At 48.0% G+C, this 22150-nt stretch overlaps 1 protein-coding gene across 1 annotated transcript in view; it reads right to left on the bottom strand.

The window, feature by feature from the left end:
- Nucleotides 1-307: 307 nt before the first annotated feature.
- The window catches only part of LOC144139718 (cytochrome P450 3A28-like), a 52265-nt gene continuing 30422 nt past the window's right edge, over nucleotides 308-22150 (bottom strand). Inside the window, exons 7-11 of the mRNA XM_077672001.1 lie at nucleotides 19987-20095; nucleotides 18103-18194; nucleotides 17273-17413; nucleotides 5354-5516; nucleotides 308-422 (exon numbers count right to left, since the gene is read on the bottom strand). Coding sequence (XP_077528127.1) covers nucleotides 333-422; nucleotides 5354-5516; nucleotides 17273-17413; nucleotides 18103-18194; nucleotides 19987-20095 — 595 coding nt within the window. The 3' untranslated portion in view covers nucleotides 308-332. The remainder of the gene's footprint in view (nucleotides 423-5353; nucleotides 5517-17272; nucleotides 17414-18102; nucleotides 18195-19986; nucleotides 20096-22150) is intronic.

The following is a 22150-nucleotide window of genomic DNA, read 5'->3' as shown; positions in this document are numbered from 1 at the left end:
AATAACAAATAAAGTGAGTGGCCACGCACTGTGAGTGTTCCCCGCTCGTTTTCTATTTTTGAAATCCAAGAACAGTGCCCTTTTACAAACCAGCAAGCATACTCTGACAACGGAGAGAGAAGTAAATGTTTATTGCACCCAACAAGGGGGAAAAGTTGCCACGGATGATCGGCAGTCCTCTAGCGTTGATCATTCATAGTGGCTTTCTTAGACCAGCATACGACGACCTTGAGCTGCTCGTCTGGCCCTGGCAACCAAGCCGCGCTGGTTCTCCAGGACCCCGCATCACTGTAGCACAGCTCACTGCCCCGTCGACGGCTACACAAAAAAAATTACTCTTCTCTGTTGAGAGGGCGAAGTTTGACCCAAACGTCATCTTTTGGTGCCGCCATCAAGGCATACGTGTAAAGCTCGAGGTCAGGCTGCAACGAAACGTAGAACGCACCAAATATCAGCTTATAAGGTAGCTATACTTGTACTATACAGGAATATTTCACGGTCGAAATACGCGTTACTCTACAGCAAATATGGGAGATGAACGCCTTCGTCACAGGGCACACCAGAGGAATACTGAAACTGTGGCGAAGCCTAAGTTACAGCGGTTTAGTATAAATTTTTTTTAGTTATAATCTTGCTAATACTATAAACACAAATTCACACAACGAATGTCGTGCACTTGATAAAAACAAAGGAACGTCGTCTTTACTTTCATTCGACCGTCTGAGGACAAGAGTACAAGGCATAATGCAATGACCACAGCAACCTCTCGTTTCATCAACGAGGTTCCAAAAGCACCATAGAAATTTTATTTCTTTTTCTAACGAGGCGGTATCTTCAACGCAAATTATGAAAACAATTTCATTTGCCTGGTATATTTTGTCAACAGTGGCAGTAAAATAAATAGTTGCAAAAATTGGCCGTGTATTTGATTGATTTAGGACAAACGTACTGGACAGACATTTTTCTGCCGCTCCTGCCACGTACCACTCAATCATCTCGTCCCCCCTCACCCCTTACCCTATTTCCCTCGTGTCTCGCTCCTACCATTACGAATGCAATGGAGGATTGCTCACATTAATTGTTGCTGTATGCGTCCTGCTTGAGCCGAGTGTTCTAGAACCTGTTGTTTCTTTCAGGCATGCTGCAGCTCTAGTGTTAGCTAGAGTTTGCGTTTTTATGGCCTCTCAGGAAACCATTAAAATGCGTTAGTCGGTTTTTGTTTGGCATTAGAAAAACCAATTTAAGGTGTATTCCTAACTGAAAGAACGCTGTTACTCTCTGCTACCTGGCTGTATTTTGCCTTAATTATTAACGTGATAGCGTTATTAGGCTCATTTTTTGGCTTTGCCGCGCCTGCTAGCCGTCCGCTATCAGCCGTGCTCATGAAGTGTCCGCGGAAGTACGTCACCCCTGCAAACCTGAAACTAAAACTGATTCAGCCAGATGCGAGAGGTCACCAGAAGCGGCAGTACACAGCAGCGAGAGCTAGATTGTGGAAAGAGGGATGACACTACGGCCGAGACGATAGAAAAGATACGTGATTCAAGCAGGGATGCCAGGTGGGGCTATAAATAGCCAAATTGTGCTATTTGTTTTTATATTTGGCGGGGGAAATGATTGGCTGGCCATTTGGCTATCAAACGCAGTGGTTGAGTCTCAAATTCAGTGGTTTAACGGGATTTTATTCACGTAACTCTAAAGAAAACTGACTTGCGGAAAAGAATGCCCCTAGATACGTTGGAGAAGTCTCTTCAAGTAAAGAATAAAGTTACGAGAAACGGCGAGTGGTACAAGGATTCCACAACATCCGAGATCGTTTTGAAGCGGTTCAACAGTAGAACTACGTACTCAGGTGCAGCTATTTGTGCTCCAAAAGAGCGATCATTTGTCTTGCACTCATTCTGTGAACATCACAAATCTTACCTCTGACAAACAGCAGACATCTGAACAAACGTTTGAAGTAAAATGTGCACACTTTTCTTTTTTGGCTATTTTGGCTATTTCTGTGGGTCGACATTGGGATACTCTTGGACTATGTGGACAAAACATTTGGCGGGTTGCCCTGTGAGAACCTGGAATCCCTGGATTAAGCAGGCGGTACGCCTGCGCAGTGAAGTGTTTTTCTACGCACCCTAGGTAGTCGCGTGCTCGGCACATACGGTCGCTAGATTCGTCAGCAACTTATGCCACTACCGATGGGCCTCTCGAGCCTATACTAGTACCTGCGCTAACATTGTGTCACCTAAATAAAAAGACGTGCAAAAGATTAACGTGACCTTCTTAATACCTGGAAAATTTAGATTAGCACCAGAAACCATGAAAATAAAGTATGTCGCAATAAAAAAAAATAAAACTGCGTATTGATTGATTGATTGATTGATTGATTGATTGATTGATTGTAGTGTTTAACGCGCCGACGCTGCACAGACGATGAGGCGCGAAGTAGTAGAGGGCTCCAGGTTAATTTTGACCACATGGAGATTTTAAGTGCGAATGCACTTCTTAAGCGAGCCTGAATCGTCCGCCGCTGTAGTCCGCATAGCAACAGCCGCGGGTGCGCGCGCTCCTCGTCTTCCTTAGCAACGGGGGGAGATGGGCACGCGCTGCCTGGCCGCTGACATGGCACATACCCACGTGGGGGATTGGCCAGGAATCGGGCGTGAGTAGGGCTAATGCACCCGCTTAAAGGAGTAATGACACGAAATTTCAAAGATGGGCGCACGCTGCCTGGCCGCTGACATGGCACATACCCACGTGGGGGATTGGCCAGGAATCGGGCGTGAGAAGGGCTAATGCACCCGCTTAAAGGAGTACTGACACGAAATTTCAAAGCTGAGATCCGCTCTAGCAATCAAGTACAACGACAACACAAATAGGTGTCTGTGAATAAATGCATCTTTCTTTCTTTGTAGTTGTGTGTGTGTGTGTGTGATCTCTCTTTCGCGAACATTACCGAATCGCGCAAATTCAACTCGTGCATTCGCACTTTCTTCCCCTCGGGGAAATGCGGGGAATTTTTTTCACTTGCGCCGAACTCTCGAACACACGGGCGTTTTCGCTTTTCGCCTTCATCAGAAAAGCGGCAGCCGCGCCTTGAAATCCAGGCAGCGTATTTGTGTTCAGCAGACCAACATAAAACTAAGTATATGGCTTCTCATTTCGAGAATTTTTAGATCATGTTAAGAATTTTCCTGGGCCGACAACGCCACAAGCTTTCTCTGTAAATAATAAATGGCGCAGCGCGGACAATTTACAAAACCTAAAAATAGGTCAGCATGGCATCTCAGAAAACACTCACGTAATAATCATTGGAATGGAAATGGAGAAAAGCGGCAGAGCCGATCAGGCAGTTGCGAAAATACAGGGTAACATTTGAACATTATGCTTACATTGTGAAACGCCGATACACGGGACAACAAGAATAAGCGAAGAAACACAAAAAACTGATACGCAGTGATCACGAGTCCAATACCGGTCAGCCTGCCGGACCAGAAACTTACCCCCCCCCCCCCCCCTTAAAAAAGCCAAATAAGGAACATTCTCACAACAGCATATGGGGTAGCCCGGCGCGCCTGCATCAATTTTCAAGATACTGCTCAGGTCCTAAATTCTGTTGTAATAACTTGGAATATATCTCACAGGCCGCTATACTATCACAAAAGGAGACCTGGAAAAAAAATGGGACCGGTCATCCTATAGAATATATGCCTTACCGCCAGAGAGAGAAGGGATGGAAGCCATGATAGATGTGTCAGCAATCCAGCGACCCTCCATTAAAGCCCTCCCACTACCGAAAAAAATAGTCCCAGGCCTGCAAATGAACAGGCAAAAAGCTAGGATCAAATAGGTTCGAGCAAAGCTCCAAAAATACAAAAACTGTGTAAGCCGACGCCGGGACATTTGAAATAACGAAGGCAACAATTGTCGCAGGGTACTACAGTGTCTAATGCGCTGGCTACATTACCCTCCACACACAGGAAAGGAAGAGGGGAAATAGCCTTCACAATCTGCCTAACGGAACTATGTGTTACACATGCTTAAAACGCGATTAGTGTCTTGGTTGCAGGCATAGTACCAAATATTGAGGAAGATCTTAAATCCCCAAAGAAGAAAATTCACGTCACATTAAAACCAGGGCACGGCGGACTGGAAGAGGGTGATGCACCCGACGAAGATTCACGCAAACTCGCGTACCGTGCTCCAGGCTGAGAAAGTCTATCATACCTTCGGCTCCAAAATATACTGGGAACTTCCCCTTATCCTACGCCTAGGAATGCCATCTTTCCCCGTGCCACACAACGATCCAAGCGCGGAATAACTGTAAACTAGGCGCGCGATACCATCCAATACATATATACACAAGTCTAGATGGGCGAAGACGTTGAAACGGGCGACATTAACCTTAAGCTGTGCTAAATACGCCGCAAACATCCACTCTGATGACGCGATGTGGTCATATTCAAGGATATGCTCAGTGGTGAACAGCTTCCATTAAATATTACTCAATAAAGCTCTGACTCCCTCTCTTTCTTGCTCTCTCTCTCTCTCACTCGGCGTGTGTAGTATAAATGAACCAAACCTTCCGTTAAACCAGAATGCTAGAGACAAAATATGGTGAGGCACTGACACCATCGCATTCTTGGACCGGCCTCACGCAGCGGCTGTAGCCCGGAGTGCAGTGATTGACTGGTGTGCCCGGACTGACAGTGTTCTAGGACTGACAGCTCTCTTTATATCTTTCTCTCTCTCTCTCTCTCTTTCTACTTTATCCTATCACTCCCCCTCTACTTCCCTTCCCCTGCACTGGGTTGTATGCAGGTGAGCTCCCTGCCGAGCTCAAAATATCCCCAGTGAATTTCCTTTCATTTTCCCGTCGCGAACCACAACCCCCCCCCCCCCCCCCCCTTTGTGTCGCAGTGATCGTTGCGGCTAGTGTACCATCGTCACTGAACTGCAATTCTCAGAAAGCATAAATGATAAATGCACGACAACCATCCAAAATGCTCCCTCCAAGACGAAGTAACGTTATCGTGCCATAAATCTTAAGACCTAAACGTAGATGTCACATGCGAATTTTTGCTCGTAAAATTACTTTCGATGGCTGTTCCTGCCCAAAAGTACTGGCGCAATTGTAATTTCTTTGGTCTATTAGTCATGAATGATATCCAGAAATATGTATGCCACCTGAGAGATAACGAGGCGCCTAACACATCGCCAGTACTGAGAGTAACCAAGTACAATTGTCATGCCATAAAATAGCACCTGGGCTTCGTAGAAAAAAACAAAAAAAGTCGACACTGTGATCCTTTCATAGCAGTGATTGTTACGAATATGGGTACACTGTATGCCTTACCTTCTGGGTATGACCCAACGTGATCTGAAAATGCTGTAAAACTTGCGTCGTCACTGAAGCGAGTGTGCGAAGGCCTAAGCGGTAGCCAACGCACATACGAGGACCAAGGCCGAAAGGCTGGTAGGCGATTGGGTTGACGAGGTGCTTGTTCTCAGGACTGAACCTGCAGTTTGCACGAAAAAGTTGCGTACATTGCAGGGCGCCGAACCGGAACCCAGCCGAACCAAAAACCGCAACAGAAAAGGTATTTTTGCCGGGAACCGAACCCTAACCATCATTTTTGAGCCCGCAAAATCCGAACCGGAACTGAAAATAAAAATGTGCTGTGCTTCCACTCTAGTGAAGAAGGATGAGCTGCAAAGCTGCATGCCCTCCACGGAGTGCACAAAACAAAACACCTTCGTTTGTATTTTACGACTGAGCGCACTTCATAGCATGAATGAAATTTGAAAAAGACCCGAGCTTTATCCAAGTTGACATACGTGGAGCTAGCTGTCTCTTTCCTTCCTGCGTCGTAGGCATATTATAGTTTGTGTAAAACGCCAACCCAATCCAGTCTACAACTGAGAACACCGGACCTGTCGCATTGGGCTGTTTGACGGCCACGTTTAAACCTCACGCCAACACTACGGGCATGTAATCAGCAGGGGCACGAACCCTTTAGCTGCGAGTGCCCCCGCCCCCTCTACTCTCAACCAGTATACAAATTAACCGGCAACCGGTCATGAGGGGAGATTAGAAGTGAGCTTCGTTTCTCTTCGAATAGCAACTCTCTTTCTCTTTCTCTCTCTTAGAAGTGAGACCCTGCCTGTCGAACACGCCGCAATCAACATCACCAGCCTCTCTACGCCCACTGGAGGGCAAACGCCTCTCCCATTATTCTCCAATTATCCCGGTCCTGTGCTAACTGCGACCATATTATCCCCGCAAACTTCTTGATCTCATCTGCCTATCTATCTTTCTTCCGCCCTCTGCCACGCTTGCCTTCTTTGAGGATTCACTCTCTTACCCTTAATGACCAACGGTTATCTCGCCTTTGCATTACATTCCCGGCCCACGTCCGTTTATTCTTGTTAATTTCTACTAATTTTTCCATAGCACGCGTTTCTTTCCTGATCCACTCCGTTCTCTTCTTGTCCATTAATGTTACACCTATCATCTTCTGTTCCATTGCTTGCTGAGTCGTCCTCAATTTAAGTTGAACACTCTTAGTGAGCCTCCAAGTTTTTGCCCCGTTGGTGAGTACCGGTAAGATGCAGCTGCCATACACTTTCTTCTTCCTAATATGCAGGAAGCTAAAGGAATGATCAATAACCTCGGGACACCACAGCGATTTGATATAGTTGGCGAGGCAGTGGATGTGGTAAGCGACTATATCTACTTAGGCCTAGTTGTAACCCGGATTCCAACCATGAGGCAGAGGTAATTAGAAGGATAAGAATGGTATGGAGTGCATTCGGCAGGCATTCTGAGATAATGAATGGCAGCCTACCATTATCCCTGAAGAAGAAAGTGTATGAAGTCACATTGAGAGCCCCTTAATTAAAATGAACAAGTGATATTGGCCCACGTCGGCGTTCCAAGTGGGCCAGATGCGGTTCCTCCGGGAGTAATTCGCAGCTACTCGGCCTGGTGGAACTTTACGCGAAAACGGTAGCGGCAGCGGCTTTCCGCTTTTTTTTTTCGCGCCCATTCGCGCACCTGTTCGTGCGGACGCTTCTACAGTTGCCGCTCGTGTTCCTCCAAGCGGACGACATGCGTCCATCCCATAGCAACTTAACACCTCGAAAACGTAAACCTTTACATTAGCGGACACACACGTGGGTGACCCTTTCGGTTCCCAGTCGTAGGCATCCTATTGTTGTGTAAAACACCAGCCTAGACACCAACCGCTCGATTGCGGAGGACAGCTGACAGGGCGCCTTCAGCCATGAGACTCCACGCTTGAATCTCCCACTACCACAGCGGGTATGACATCGGTAACGGCATTAAGCACGGTTGCGCCAGCATTCACCCTCCCTCGACCCCCAACCCGTGCATTCCCAAACCGGCAACCGGGGATGGGCGCATAATTAGTCTTGAAATGCACCGGCGATGGGAGAGAGAAAGACTTGATATGAGGTTGGACTGAGATCTGTTATTATTCTTCCGCCAGAAAGCTGTGGCCATCTCGTCAACGAGGGTCGTCGACGTGAAATGTCGCTCGGGATGACTTTCAATCTAAAGAAGAATGATGTGCTCACGCCAGCGTTCCAACGGGGCAAGTTGCTTTCAACCGGCAGGGAACCGCAGCTAGTGGGCGAGATGGTATTTGAGAGAGAGAGAGAAAAACTTTATTTCTTGTCAGATTAAGACCTATGCATCGTACTCTTCCGCAAGAAGAATCATGGCCCACTGGTCAACGAGGGCCGCCGACGCCAACCACACTCGGCAATTGGGAGGAGGGGGGTTAGGGTAATGAGGAGACTGGTGGGCAGCGGGGCAGGAGAAAAGGATGTGCTCAACATTTGCGTACGTAGCGGGGCAGTTGGGACAGTATGGGTCGGAGCGATAGCCGTAGTGGTAAAGACGTGCCGGAGTGGTGAGGGTGTTCAGCTGGATTGTTCGAAGGGTGTGCACTTGTGCAATGGATAGGGTAATGTGCGGTGGCAGAAGAGTCTGTAACGAGTGCCGGAGGTGTTGGTAGTGCTCTTTGAGGGTTTTCTTGTAGAAATATGCCTCGTCCGCCATGGGAGGGAAAGGCCAAGGGATCACCGGCGCCCGGTTAGTAGTCTCGCGGGCCAGCTGGTGAGCCAGCTGATTGCCAATAATCCCTGAGTGGCCCGGCACCCACACCACAGCGACCGAGGCAGGCGAGAGGAGCAAGAGAGTTTCAGAGAGGTCGTCATGAAGATCTTCAGAAATTCGGTTGTCGCGAAGAGCTCGAATCGCCGCCATGGAGTCGGAGCATATGCGATAGCGGGGGGAAGGGGGTAGGGAAGTTATCTACTTGCGTGAACGATCGCCGCGAGTTCGAGAGCTAAGGGAGAAGTAGGATGGGAGTAAGGGCCTACTCTGGGGGTTATTAGGGTGTCAGTGGGGCGGGACATAATTACGCAACCAGTGGAGCCACAAGCTGGGTAATATGCCGCGTCAACATAGCATGTGACAGTGTCCGGAGGGAAGGGGTCGTGGTAAAACGCACGAGATTGCCGTCTGCCCTCGTGAAGGTGTGGTGTCATGTCGGAGGGAATGGGGGCACAGCGGAAATTACTTGGAAGGGGCCGTTGGGAGGTGTGCAGGGGAAAGTCGATGGGCCTGATGCCCGCCCGCTGAAGCAGCTAATGGCCCTGCGTGGAGCCAGACAGACGGCCCAGCTGTCGATCCCTGTGGAGGCGCAGAAGATCAGGAAGAGAAAGGAAGAGACCTGCGGCGTATAATGTCTTTGTAGAGGCGTGTATTGGGAGACGCAGGGCAGCTTTGTAAAGTGTGTTAAGCGCAGATTGAACACTTCGCATATGTGCCTGTGTTAATGTGCAGTATGGGAGACAGTACAAGATTTTGTTCAGGGCGAAGGCTGTTACCAGCTGACTGGCTCTGCGTTCATCGATGCCCCCACGCCGCTTAACCACCCGTCGGACCAAGTGAGTCACTTGGTGGCATGTGGTGATCGTGGACTTTATGACACGGGAGAAGGAGTGGTCTTGGAGGGGAAATTCCAGAACCCGGCAGGATGAAGCTCGGTGGACGGGAGTGCCATCGAGGGTAAGCGACAAGAGTGGGTTGACAGATCATTGATATTTAGTGGTGGAAAGTAAAAGCAGCTCTGATTTCTCTGGAGCTGCTTACAGGCCTGAGCAGGCAAAGTACTGAGAAATAAGGTCAAGGCCAGATTGCAAAGTTTGTTCCACCTCCCCCGGAGACCCATGGGTGCACCAGAGGGTAATGTCATCGGCGTATAGAAGCGAGTGAAGGTTGGGGATCTCGGACAAGGCTCTGGCAAGGGGGGCAAGGCCGAGGTTGAAGAGGGTAGGTGATAGTACGGCACCTTGAGGGGTACCGCGGGTAAGGCTGATGGATGGGGATGGAGTGGTCCCAAGTCGAAATCGACCCTGTCAGGAGCGAAGAAATGAACGAACATAAGAGCAGAGGCGGGAGCCGCAATGAGTGTCTTGGAGCGGGGAAAGGATGGCGTCGTGAAGGAGGGTATCAAAGGCCTTGCGTACGTCCAGTCATGAGAGCATGAACTTGAGGCCCTGAGGGCTGAAAGAAAGTTTGCTGAAGAAGGAGAAAGAGGTCTTGGGTAGACATATGGGGGCGAAAACCGATCTGATTGTTGGGTAGGAAGTTGGTACTGTCGAGGAGGTCTGTGAGACGCGCGAGAACCATGTGTTCCATCGTCTTCCCGACACAAGAGGTGAGAGAAATTGGGCGAAGGTTTGGGAGTGTGGCGGGCTTACCAGGTTTGGGAATGAGGGAGATGGTGGAAGAAATTCATTCCTCAGGCAGCGTACCTGTGCTCCAGTATTCATTGATTTGGGGGAGAAGGAATTCTTTGTCCGAGTCAGGGAGGTTTTTTAGGATGGAATAGGAGATCTGGTCCGCGCCCAGGAGTGGTACCAGCTTTATTTTGGGCCAGACCACGTTCCAGCTCGGGTAATGTGAAAGGGCGATCGAGATCACTGTTTGGAGGCCCTGTGTACTCAGGGTAGAGAGAAGGGAGTGGTGGCGGAATGTATAAATCGGTCACCTCTCGTATAAGAGAGTCAGCGGCGTGTAGCGAAAGGTGCTTTTGGAGAGTGGGGAGGGGAGCCGGCTGAGGACCAAGAAGGGAGCGGAGAGGAAACCAAGGGGATTTAGTGTGGAGATAACAGTTGATGGAATCGCATATGCGATTCCAATTTGCTGAATCAAGTGTGGAGCAGTGAATTAATATGTCGGTGTTCAGGGTGTCTAGGCTACGCCATAGCTGTGTGTTGTGGGGTTGGTTACGTATAAGACTAAGAAGGCGTTTGCGGCGTCTCCACATACGCATAAGGTGTGGATCAGGGTTGTCCGACGGCGGGTCGGCCACGATGGTGGTGTTGGTTTCAGACTGCGCCCTCTTCAGCGATCGTATCCACAAGCCATAGTTAGTTGTTGGTTCTTGTGCTCGCATGCGGCGAAAGCGGTCCCAGTTAGTATGGGTGACGACTCGTCTCTTAGGTTTGTGTGTGAGCGTGAGTGTAATTTCAATGATGTGGTGGTCGGAGAGAAGGGTATCCGGAAGGACTTGCCAGCTTGCCGGTGGATTCGGTCCGTTGTGAAAGGTAAGGTCAGGTGTTGTGGGGCGTTGTGTCGCGTATCCGTCTCGTGTGGGCGTGTCTGGAGTATTAAGGAGTGTATATGAGCCCTGCATGGTGTGTGCGTGGAGAAGGCGGCCCGAACGAAGGGTGTTCGAGTATCCCCAGATGGCGTTTGGGGCGTTAAAGTCTCCACCAAGGATTATGTCACGCCGTTTGGGAAAGGATTGAAGAAAACGAAAGAGAGGAAAGAGGAGGACTGTGGAATTGGGGGGATTGTAGACATTCACAGAGTAAGGGGTGGCTGCTGGGGCTCTGGGTAATAGGAGAGGCCCGTAACGTATGGAAGTAATGAGGAGGGAACGTCTTCCTGTTCATATGCGATATCCCTACGAATGTAAATGAACGATAGCGGCGTAAAAGGGTCGGCATGCAGAGCTCGATAGCCAGGTATGACTTTTGCATGCCTTGTCTCTTGTAAAAGAAGAGAGTGAGGGAGTGTGGCTAGCCTAAGGAGCCATTGATGCACAGGCGTGCGATTCGTAGAAAGGCTACGGCAGTTCCACTGTACCAATTTAAGTGCCACAGGGGAGCTTAGTCGGAAATGTTGAGTGGGACGAGAAGGGTGGCGGGCCTAATTTTGGGGGCCAACCCAGCAACCGAAGTGGAAACCGGGTGCTCGCGTTTAATTGATTGGCTCGTGTCTTCCATGGGTGTTGGGGCGTCATCAAATTTTTTGCTTATGGTGGCAGTTAGGTTGTTAAGCGACTCAGTGAGCGTTGTAATGAGCGTTTCGAGGCTAGAAGTGCGTGTGTCTTGCGCCTCGAGACGTGTTTGTTGGTTCTCGACTAGCGATGTAAGGGCAACTACGCGCGAGGTAAGCTCGGAAAGCCGCTGCTCCAGCTTGTCGACGTGACAAGGAGTGGGGGAACTTTGGGAGGCGAGTTCGGGTGTAATCGGCGGCCCTACCTGCAGTGCGACAGGTGGTGGCGTGGGCAGGTCTCGATTCACTGGCGCAGACTTCACTTGTGCAGTCAGTGCGGGTTTAGGTACAGGGGCAGGAGGTATATTTGCAGGAGGTATATTTGATCGCTGACCCCCCCACGTGGCAGACGGAGGAAGTGGCACGGAAGAAGAGGGCGGCTTTGACGGTGCAGGGGGTGATGCCTTCGTTGGTAGTGAGGCGCTTTGATGTACTTTTTCGAGCTGTCTGTGCCGTAGGAGCTGCTTCTGGGCCGCGTTGGCACATGCCTCATCCCGGGTCTTGCGGATGGTGCAGACTTCAGCGAAGGGGGCGTGGTGGCCTTCACAATGAAGACACCAAGGTGTGTAGGAATGTGGCTCGTCGGGACGGGTGGTGACGGTGGAGCAAATGGGGCACCGCTGCTGGTTTCCGGGACATGCCAGCGTGCGGTGTCCGTATTGCAGGCAGACTGTGCAGTGGTAGGCACGAGGCTTGTAGGGACGGCACCGAAATTCGATGCGTGGTTAGTAGACGAAAAACGGAACATGCGTGCCCGAGAATGTAAGTATGGCAGAGCTTGTATTACCCATGCGGCGGGCGGACAGGATGTCGGATTGGTAGCATTCCAAGTCCCGGATGAGGTTGTCAGGCGTGGCATCGGGGGCAAGTCCGTGGATTACTCCGCGGCACGAGTTGGTGGGGGCCATGAGGTAAGGAGCTACTTGATGTGTGCGTCCGGCTAGGGTGATGCATTGTACTCGGAGGACATTGTTCACGACTTCGATGTGCTCTGTTTTGAAAACGGCAAGGCGGTCGCGACGGCGTAACTGGAGTGAAATATCGGCGCATGTATGCGCCGGTAGCTTCGCCGCTCGGATGGCGGCGGGGAGAATTTCGAGCCGCTCCGTTGGCGCGTCGGATTGCATGGCTGGCAGGTGAAATCCGACTGCATATAGGTCGAGGCTTGGGCGGGCGGTGAGTTTATGCTTGCGGCTTTCCCGGGGGTTATCCACTCCCCACTTACTTAGGACTTGTTGTGACCCCAGATCCCAACCATGAGGCAGAGATAATTAGAAGGATCAGAATGGGGTGGGGTGCATACCGCAGACATTCTCAGATAATGAATAGCAGCCTACCATTGTCGCTGAAGAAGAAAGTGTATGACAGCTGCATCTTACCGGTACTCACCTACGGGGCAGAAACTTGGAGGCTCACCAAGAGGTTTCAACTTAAATTGAGAACGACTCAGCGGGAAATGGAGCGGAAAATGATAGGTGTAACCTTAAGGGACAAGAAGAGAGCGGAGTGGGTCAGGGAGCAAACTGGTGTTAAAGACATATTAGTAGAAATTAAGAAGAAGAAATGGACGTGGGCAGGGCATGTAATGCGAAGGAAAGATAACCGCTGGTCATTAAGGGTAACAAAGTGGACCCCTACGGAAGGCAAGCGTTGCAGGGGGCGGCAGAAAGTTGGATGGGTAGAAGAGATCAAGAAGTTTCCGGGGATAAATTGGTCACAGTTGGCACAGGACCGAGATAATCGGAGAATAATGGGAGAGGCCTTTGCCCTGCAGTGGGCGTAGAGAGGCTGGTGATGATGATCCACTCCCCACCTTGGTCATCCAGCTCGATAGGGGCATCCTGTTCGTAAGTAGAGGTGGTAGCAGGATTCAGTGCGCAGACTTGAAGCGGGGGCTGTCCGGGAGGCAGCATAGTAGTGCCAGACGAGATCGCCTGCGGGGCCGGCGGCGCAGACGCTCCCGGAGAGATGCTCGCTGCTGCCGGGGTGAAAGCTGATCGCTCCGAAACGGAGGAGCACGTGAAAAGCACGTCCGCTCAGTTCAGAGGCTCCGAGTAGACTCTGGTATTTGAGGCGGCAACGGCCGCGGCGACATTCTCGGCGTGGTGTTGGTTTCGGCTTTCGTGCATTTTTACATCCATTCGCCATTCGCGCTGCTGTTGATTCTCCACAATCATTTGATAACGGCGCTACGGCCGCTTGCAGACGACTGCGCAACTTGTGCAAGAGACATTAGTAGTGGCAAGGGGAGTAACCATTGTGATAACCACGGTGAAAGAAGCGTCCGCAATTCCGAGGAGGAGCCCTGGAGCGGCGCCGAGTTAATGAGCTTCACCGAATAGAAAGGAATGGAGGATGAATGCTTCGGAGTAACGATTACCGGTACATGACGAAACGGTTCTACCACCCATTCTTGATATCCCGCAGTTCATTCCCATGTGGGCTTTCATCACTCGACATCTCTTTCACAACCTTTCACGCACTTGTCCTTTTCAGGACAATCATAACACTATCAAAGTTTTGTACAGGCGCACCAAAAAGTAAACGGAGCACGGCTCCGTGAATTTACAATGAGTTCTATTTCATGCGGCTGCCAGCATCAATAGAATAAGTACGGCGCGATTTTATTCTAGAGTGAATTTCTTCAGCAGTGGCACATGGCATATGGCAGAGAAATTTCCTCAAAATAACCAACCCGTGCTCCGTTTACTTTTGGGACAACTGTACGTTATCGCAACATGGGAAAGAAATGCGTATCTACATTGCAATGGTATGTTCATGCTGCTTGCATGTGCAGATTGCAAGGCAAGAGAAACAAATTACACATTTTCGGCGTCCCGCAGGCGATATGAATAGATAGAATCTGCCCTTCGTTCGCGTCGACTGTACAGGAGCAATCATGCCGCATATTGGTGCCCTACATAACGGGGAAGGCCCACACCTTAAACGGTTTCCTTGTTGTGTTTCGTAATTTCTTTAGGACTGTCGCACTTCTGAAAAGTGTACACACTTGACAAGTGTTATCCGCAGGAGTGGTTCAGTCGCTGAGCCGATGGCAGGCATGCGTGTTACACCATAGCCCCACACGGACGCTTTTCTGGTGTAGACGAAAAATGTAAACGTCTATGTGCAGATGCTTCGACGCTTGTTCAAGTCATCGTCGGGTAAAACTTTTCTGCCAGCCTGCATTATACGGTACGCCCAATAGCACAAACAATGGACGTGGTTAGGGCATGTAGTGCGAAGCCAAGGTCATTAGGGCTAACTAACCGTTGGTCATTGAGGCTAACAGAGTGGATCCCTAGAGAAGGCAAACGTGGCAGGGGGCGGCAGAAAATTAGGTGGACAGAGGAGATCCAGAAGTTTGCGGGGATAAATTCGCCGCAGTTTGCACAGGACCGAGATATTTCTAGAATAATGGGAATGGGAGAGGCCTTTGGCCTGCAGTGGCCGTACATGGGCTCGTGATGATGATGCTGATGATGAAGAATAGCACAAGCATAGCTTCGGAGCATCAAGCACGCCTGTGTTTTATGGCGTATGTGTTTTTACGTGAAAACGAAAAGCAAAATGACGCTCCTTGGTTTTAGATTATTCCGCGCAGAGCTCATACACGATTACTTTCTCAACTTTTTAGCTGCCTTCACCGATTAATCACACAAAAATGGCTGATGTACCTCTAGACGTGCATGCCTGAGTCCGGCCTTTCTTATTATCAAACTTGTAGTCACTGCGAAGGCAGCGAAGGGCGCAGGGCGTGATATAATCGTTTGTTTCTCAGGATACGTAGAGCGTGCAAGTTTGTGCCGGCCATTTCTGTATCACGTTGACGTCAGAATTTTGTTACAAACCACTCTAGCATGTCTCCGCAACGCACCTAACATCGTCATATTTCGTGCTGTATAGATACAAAACTACACAGGTAAAGCAACTTGTTTTTGAGGCAGGTGATAAAGAACGCCTTCACTTCGAGTAGTGAGATTTTAAAACAAATCCAAGATTGCCTTTCTTCTTTTAGTTTTCAAGTATTACAAAACTCACGACTTATGTACAATGTAGTGCATTCTTTAAGATGAACCTTTTTTCCGCATCAACAAAAATTAGCGCGAAGAACTGGAAGTAACCGAATAATAATATTTTAAAATATAACTGACTAGCGTGTTGATGCGCTGAAAAACAGTACTGGAAATGGTAGCAATATCTGAAAATTTGTTAGGCTCGCAATTTCTCATTGGCAAGATGTTCGTCTGACCAAAAATAGGTACGTTAACTCATTTATATATATGTAGTAAGTCTAAAAATACTGCAGCGAAGCTCCAATTATTCGTGTTTCAACAAAGGTAAAAGTTCCGTATTTTGCACGGTCTGTACAACGCGGCTGTGACCCAAGCGTTTTCGGGGATTTTTTAGAAATAGGAATTTTTTTAGCAGACTAACTGCAGACGTCTTATATACTGTGCAGAAGGAGGTATAAGAAATTTTTCGCCAAAATAAAAATGTCAACTGGACAGACCTGTCAAGTCTCTCGTGAGAACACTTCTAAGTAGTCCCTAGGGCAACAGAAGAAGTGGGTGAGGAAATGGCTGGGAAGTATTCACTACTTCTTGTGTCTTCCCCAAATCTGGCGCTATGGATTGACTTTCTCTTACGAATTGCACCGTCACTATTGAAAAAAAAACGGAGTATTTTGTATTTATTATACTTTGTTTTTAAGGTAGTTTTAAAGTATTCGACATTATTTTCATTTTCTCCCCCTGCTGAGGAAATGATCTGATCGGTTGGCGAACCGGTTCGGTATGTAATTTAGTCGAACCGGTACTGTACCGGTTTTTGAGACGCGTAACGAACGAGTCAATGGGCATAAGAAAACGGTTATACCAAACCTACTGAAAACACAACAACAAAGCAAAACAGGGTGGATGGGTACCTATGTGCAAGAAATATTCTGGAAAAGACGATATTAACACGTAAACAAGACACATTACTAACACAAAGGTAAAAAATATATAGCAAAACGAAACAAAAAACACAGCACATAAGACACATAAACAATAAACATGTGTGAAACAGCATAATAGAATAAAGCACACACACAAACAAAAAGTAAACGTCCATGTACACTGTTCTAGAGGCACAGGCGCCATGGGGCACCTCTTGATACCTACTTCATTTTTACACGTTCCCCAAAATCCACACCTGTGGTTTTACGCTCGTGGAAGTACAGGCGTGATGCCGTATTTGCACAACTTATATCTGACAGCTTTGTAGCAACAGCAAAGTCGAATACTTTGTTTCTGTCTGTGTTTTCCAAAGCAGTGGTGACAAATTGTTGAGCGAAAAAAATGGTCAATGAAGCAGAGAATTTGTTGCAACTTCTAGCTGCTCAGGAGTGCGTAGAAACTTCTTGCCGTTACCCCTGACAGTTCCCCATTGGCATCGTGCTCAGGAGACACCCCTTTATTTATTAGGTTTCCAGCGAGAAAGGGATTCGTTCCAGCCCCATTCGGGTCTGGCTACATGTACATACTTGCTAAGAAAATTGTAACACAGTGGACGTACGCTGCAATCACACACGTCGCGAACCTGCGCTAGCCGTATGAGGTGGTAAAGGGTGGCTAGAAGATACGAAGGACTGGGAAGCACAAGAACCTTAGCGTATGCACATCATGACAGCACCAGCGCTCTTCATGAGAAAATGCTGACGTCAGTGCTTTCTCAACGGGACGTTGCTGCTATTTTGGGAGAAGAGCTTTTGCCGTATACACAAAGATGTTGCTCAGTGTCACATTCCCTTCATTACTAAGCCATCGCAACGCCATCGCAACGCCAGCGAACGCTGTCTACACTGCGCACTGACCACCGATAGTCTCGAAATGAAGCACGAAGACTACTTGCCTGTCGGGGTCAAACTTTTCCGGGTCCACCCACAAAAGCGGATCGTGGTGTAGCTGGTACAGGGGGACCATTACTGAGGTGCCTTTCCTGATAAGGTAGCTACCGCACTGGTAGTCCTCTTCAGCACATCGCGTCGTAAACCTGCGCAAGGAAAAATAACTTAAGGGGGTTAGCATCGTAACAGAAGCTAACCGTTTCCTGCAATCAAATTTTGCAACGGATATGCCCATTAACTTGTATCGAGTAGTTTCTGAGCCAAACTAAATCACACACATTTCATAGTTCATGCAAGATTAAGGTACTTATTCAGGTATTTTTATACATTTGAAACCGTTTACTGAGAGCTACGAGAAAGATATCAGACAGCTTCTGTAAGTTTCAAATCTTCCTACAAGAGAGTCAGCATCGGTGACAGTTACGGATCTTCTACTGCTGTCACCATGCAAAGAACGGTAAGCTGCACCGTACAGCCGAGTAAAAGTCAACTGTCGTTCTTTGAGTTTTAAAATTAGTTGTTGGTACCCTGCTCATACTTGAACGCCCAGTTTTTTTTCTCTTAAGCTGAATACATTCTTACGGCTCGGAAGGGTACAGGACATAAATCGTGAGAGATGCAATGTACCTCTATGTATTTAATCGAGTTAAATGGCGATCATGACCGTGCGCACGGAGGCTGCGTGCCAACCACAGATTCTTGGTCCTCGATGGTTAAGGCCAAGACAGTATGTCCTACTGACCTCTGATTCGTCTTCTCGTGACAATATTTCTACGATACTTACTACTCATAATATACTAGCGTGCGAAGGCAAGAAGATAGCATAAATACTTACGTGATCGCAGGTGGGTACATTCTGAGCGTTTCTGAAAGAACTTGGTTTGTGTACGAAAGTTTTGAGAGGCCCTCCACAGATAAATGGCCTCCCTGAAACAGGAGGAAATGTATAGATGAACAGTACAGTGGAGTTAAAAAAGAGACTACAAAATAGCGTTACAACTGGGTAAAAGGCGGTTTAGATGAAACCTATCTTCAAAAAAAATTCCAAGTTGATAAACGTGCAATAATTGTAAACTGCTTAAACTAGAAGTCGTTTCGTGGACGATTTCTTATATATTTGGTTTCCAAAAGGAGAACCAGCAAATTAGGATATCTTGCCAACTAAAGACTTGCTGCCGTATATCTAGGTAGAACAATTGGTATGGAAGATGAGACAAAATTTGCTCAACCACATGTGGCTTTAAAAAAAAGAAACATTGCTATCACCCCATGAAATCTGCGCGCGCCGCAGTCCGGTCACCATTGCATGGCTGTTAGCAATTGGTGTTGTGATGGGATGTAGAGCTCATTTTTTCACCCATTTTAATGTGGTCGTACTATAGCGTGAAAACACGGGGGAAGATGATGACCCCCCCCCCCCCTGATTACTTTGGGAAGTGCCGCATTATCCAGTTCATCACTTATCTGGGAAGTGTAATGACTCAACGTCTCCAAGACGGAAGCGTATGCGCGGACAGTGAAATTGTAATAATTGGCAAACCCCCTATGATGTGCCCGCCGCGTTCAAAACGCACATTAACGCCCATTACCAAGGGGTACTGGAGAGGCTGAAATAGGCTGTAAACTTCAGTGGAAGAGGGGAATCTTTGAGCAATCAAGTAAACTGAGCTGACAGGCTTCACGCTAGTATTGAAATTCTGAGAGCACCAACTTCCTCGTTAGTCACTAGGGGTCGACTACAAGTAATCTGCCCGCTTTTCTGATGGAGGCGAAAAGTAAAAACGCACGTGTGTACGAGATTTAGGCGCACATTAAAGATCCCCAGGTGGTCAAAATTAATCCGGAGCCCTCCACTACGGCACGCCTCATCGCTCGCGTTGCGTCGGCGTGTTAAACCCTACAATCAAGTACAAGCAACCTGCGCGAAAACAGGCCGTCAATAGTGGGTAGTTGGTGTACCCTTCCTCTGTTCGAAGTTTAGGCATTTTCTTTGACAGCTAATTTGTTCGCGTGTTTCATGTCTTGAAGCCTGGCCGCGTATTATTAAGCAAAAGGAACCGAGCGGTGGAGAGTGAACGACAGTGAAGGGCGTCCGTCGAGAGCTAACACAAAACAAAACAGCGGAAAAGGAAGAGGCTGCGTGATGACGCAAAACTGCTCATGCGCAGGGAGGTTGTGTTGCGGAAGTCTTGTCGGTACCTCCGTTTGCGGCCTTGCGTGTTCGTCTATGAAGGTCCTCTCCAATTACATATGGCGCTATGGAGGGGCGCCGCCCCACTAGGAGGCACTTACAAACAGTTTTATTCAGACCCCTTAGCAGGAAATAAACATCCATTTCGGCCATTTTAAGGGAAGGACATAGACCAACTGGGGCGCGCTTGCGCAAAACCACAGAAACCATTATATAAGCTTTGTTTTCCTGGATAACATTACCTGCCGTACGGTCACAGCGTTTGCAATAAATTTATAAAAGCCAGCTTGAGACAGTTCGAGGTTTACAGACTGTCAACTTTATTCAGTTTCTTTGCGAGAATATTTATAAAAACGGTGAGACTGAATGCCGCAACATTCACTAGTAGGCAGCGTGACGACGCGCGAAGTTTTGGTGCGATGCCGTATTCCTGAATATTGTCGGCAACAAATAATCGGAAAGGATATGAGCAGAAGAACAACGTCTCGTTTTCTTTTGGAGTAGCAAAGAACTTATTTGCTAGCTCACCTCTAACCTATAGGCTTCCAATGCTTCCTTTCTCATCCTCTCCTGGATGTCGGGGTGTCTGCCCATCAGGTAGAACCAATACGTCAGGACGTACCTTGTGGTGTCATACCTGCAGTGAGGAAAACAAGTCGAGGAAGGGGGGGACAGGCACTCTAAGAGCTTTTTCCCAAGAATAGTCCGCTTAGAGGCGGCTTAGACGAGAAAATATTGGTCTGTCTCACTGTGTGTCTCTCTCTAAGTTCATCGACCCGCCCGAAATATACACAAAGTTCAGAAACAAGAAGTTTATATAGGCAACCTCACGTCAAACCACTAAATCTGGTACCATGATAAGCATGATACGTCATGCTTATTACCTTTGTTGAGCAAAAATATAAGAGCAAGTATATTTGAGGCAAAACATTACAGGTGGAAGGCAGTGTTCTTTTCATTGAAACAAGCCGTGTGTTTGGAATTTGTGAGGGCAAGTAAAAATACGCCCTGAAAACAATATTTTCGTCCAAAAATACCGAAAAAGCTTGGAATGGAGCTAGTTGGTTTTTGACTCGGAACACTAGTGGCGCTAGGCGGGACAAAAACAAAAAAATTACGATAAGCAAGTTTCAGCACCGGGGCAGTTGGCTGCCTACTGAGCCAGACATGGGTACTCTGCGAAATTTGAACGCGCTAGAATCCTCTTTAGATCTACTGACACGCTCAACCGCGAAATTTGGGAAGCCTTCGCAAATTTAAAAGAGAAATAACGTGTCGGTTGGCCATCGATTCCATTGACGACAATAGAGCTGGCACTCCTCGACAGTTCGTAGGTTAACGCATGCGCAATGAAAAATATTGTATATATTTTCATCGAGAATGATTAACCCTTCCTATCACGTCATCCTAATTTTTCCATATAAGTTGTGTTTGTTGGCATTAAGAAAACCAGTTGGTAGTGTGCGCTTCTCTTGTGTGTGTATTTCTTCGAATATGCCAAGCCTAGCGCCAGCATTGTTCCGAGATACCAAAAGAGCTCGCGAACGAGCCTATGCAGACCTGGGGCGGTATTCTCGTGTTTTTTTCCGTTTTGTGTCCGTTTGAAATGTTTTCGTTTTGAGCAACCCTGTTTGGCTAAAAGCGAACACCCGGATGTGACGCCATGCAAGCACGGAGGAGCTACTCCAGCGTTGAGGTGCCGCTTCTCGGAGCAGACGATTTTTCGTCGCCTTGTTGTTCGTTCGCTAGCGGAACAATAAACACATAAAAGAGAGTTTAAAATAGCTTTAGTCGTTTAAAATGTGCTTACAAAAACAGCTGCGCAAAAGTCAATCCAAAGCCCACCTACAACTGGAAGTACCTCACAATAAAACGGACGCAAAACAGACGTTTTCAAAACGGACAGGCACGAGAATACAGCCCCTGGTGGCAGCATTCCGATTCGAAGAGCAACGAAAGGTTCCAACAGATGACGCGTGAGTTGTGGAACGCGGGAAATACAATTGACTTCAAACAACTCTAACGTGTTTATCGTGGAAGGAGCGTGTCGGGAGGGAAAGAGGGTGAGAGGAGGGGGGAGAGAATAAATACCTTTACCTGGCAGTGGCGGCAAAAAACTATCGTCCTTCGCGGACATTTCCAGCGAAGCGACCAGAGGCGAGGCCGTTGTTTGCCTCAGCTTATGAGGTAAGCGAATGGTTTTGTGCTATTTTCGTGGTTTGGGGGTCTCTTATTTTGCAATAATCACTTGAGCGGGGTAGATTTAAAAAACCTTTGTGATTTCCTTTGTTTATTTCATTTGACGGTTTTTTCTTATTTTCTTCGAGAAATCACCTATTCTTACTCATTCATGACAAATAAACGCGCTAAACTCACCTTTTTTGTTTATTCTGTGCAGATCGACCGCGTTAAAAGAAAATAAAGTCAAAACACGGAGACCAGGGAAAAGAATATAGACGGGTCAGAGCGCTCACCAAACTGGCTGACTTCTGACTTTCTGCATTGCTTTTTGGCCGCTTTTTTTATTGTTTTGATTATGAATTCTGCATCTCCGCCCACCGCTGGAAACACTGATGGAAAGAATGGGGCGCGAATTCTACGCTTCCGCTCTACTCTGAAAGATCACTCGAAAAGAGAAACGACCCCGTCATCACGTGTTCGCGACAACGACTTGTCTTTGCACATATGGGGG

The sequence above is a fragment of the Haemaphysalis longicornis genome, unplaced genomic scaffold, assembly GCF_048455015.1.
Source record: "Haemaphysalis longicornis isolate Haplotype H1 unplaced genomic scaffold, Haemaphysalis longicornis Haplotype H1 scaffold_5, whole genome shotgun sequence".
Taxonomy (NCBI): domain Eukaryota; kingdom Metazoa; phylum Arthropoda; class Arachnida; order Ixodida; family Ixodidae; genus Haemaphysalis; species Haemaphysalis longicornis.
Note: the sequence above shows the minus strand (reverse complement) of the source record. Positions and strands in the feature narration are given on the sequence as shown.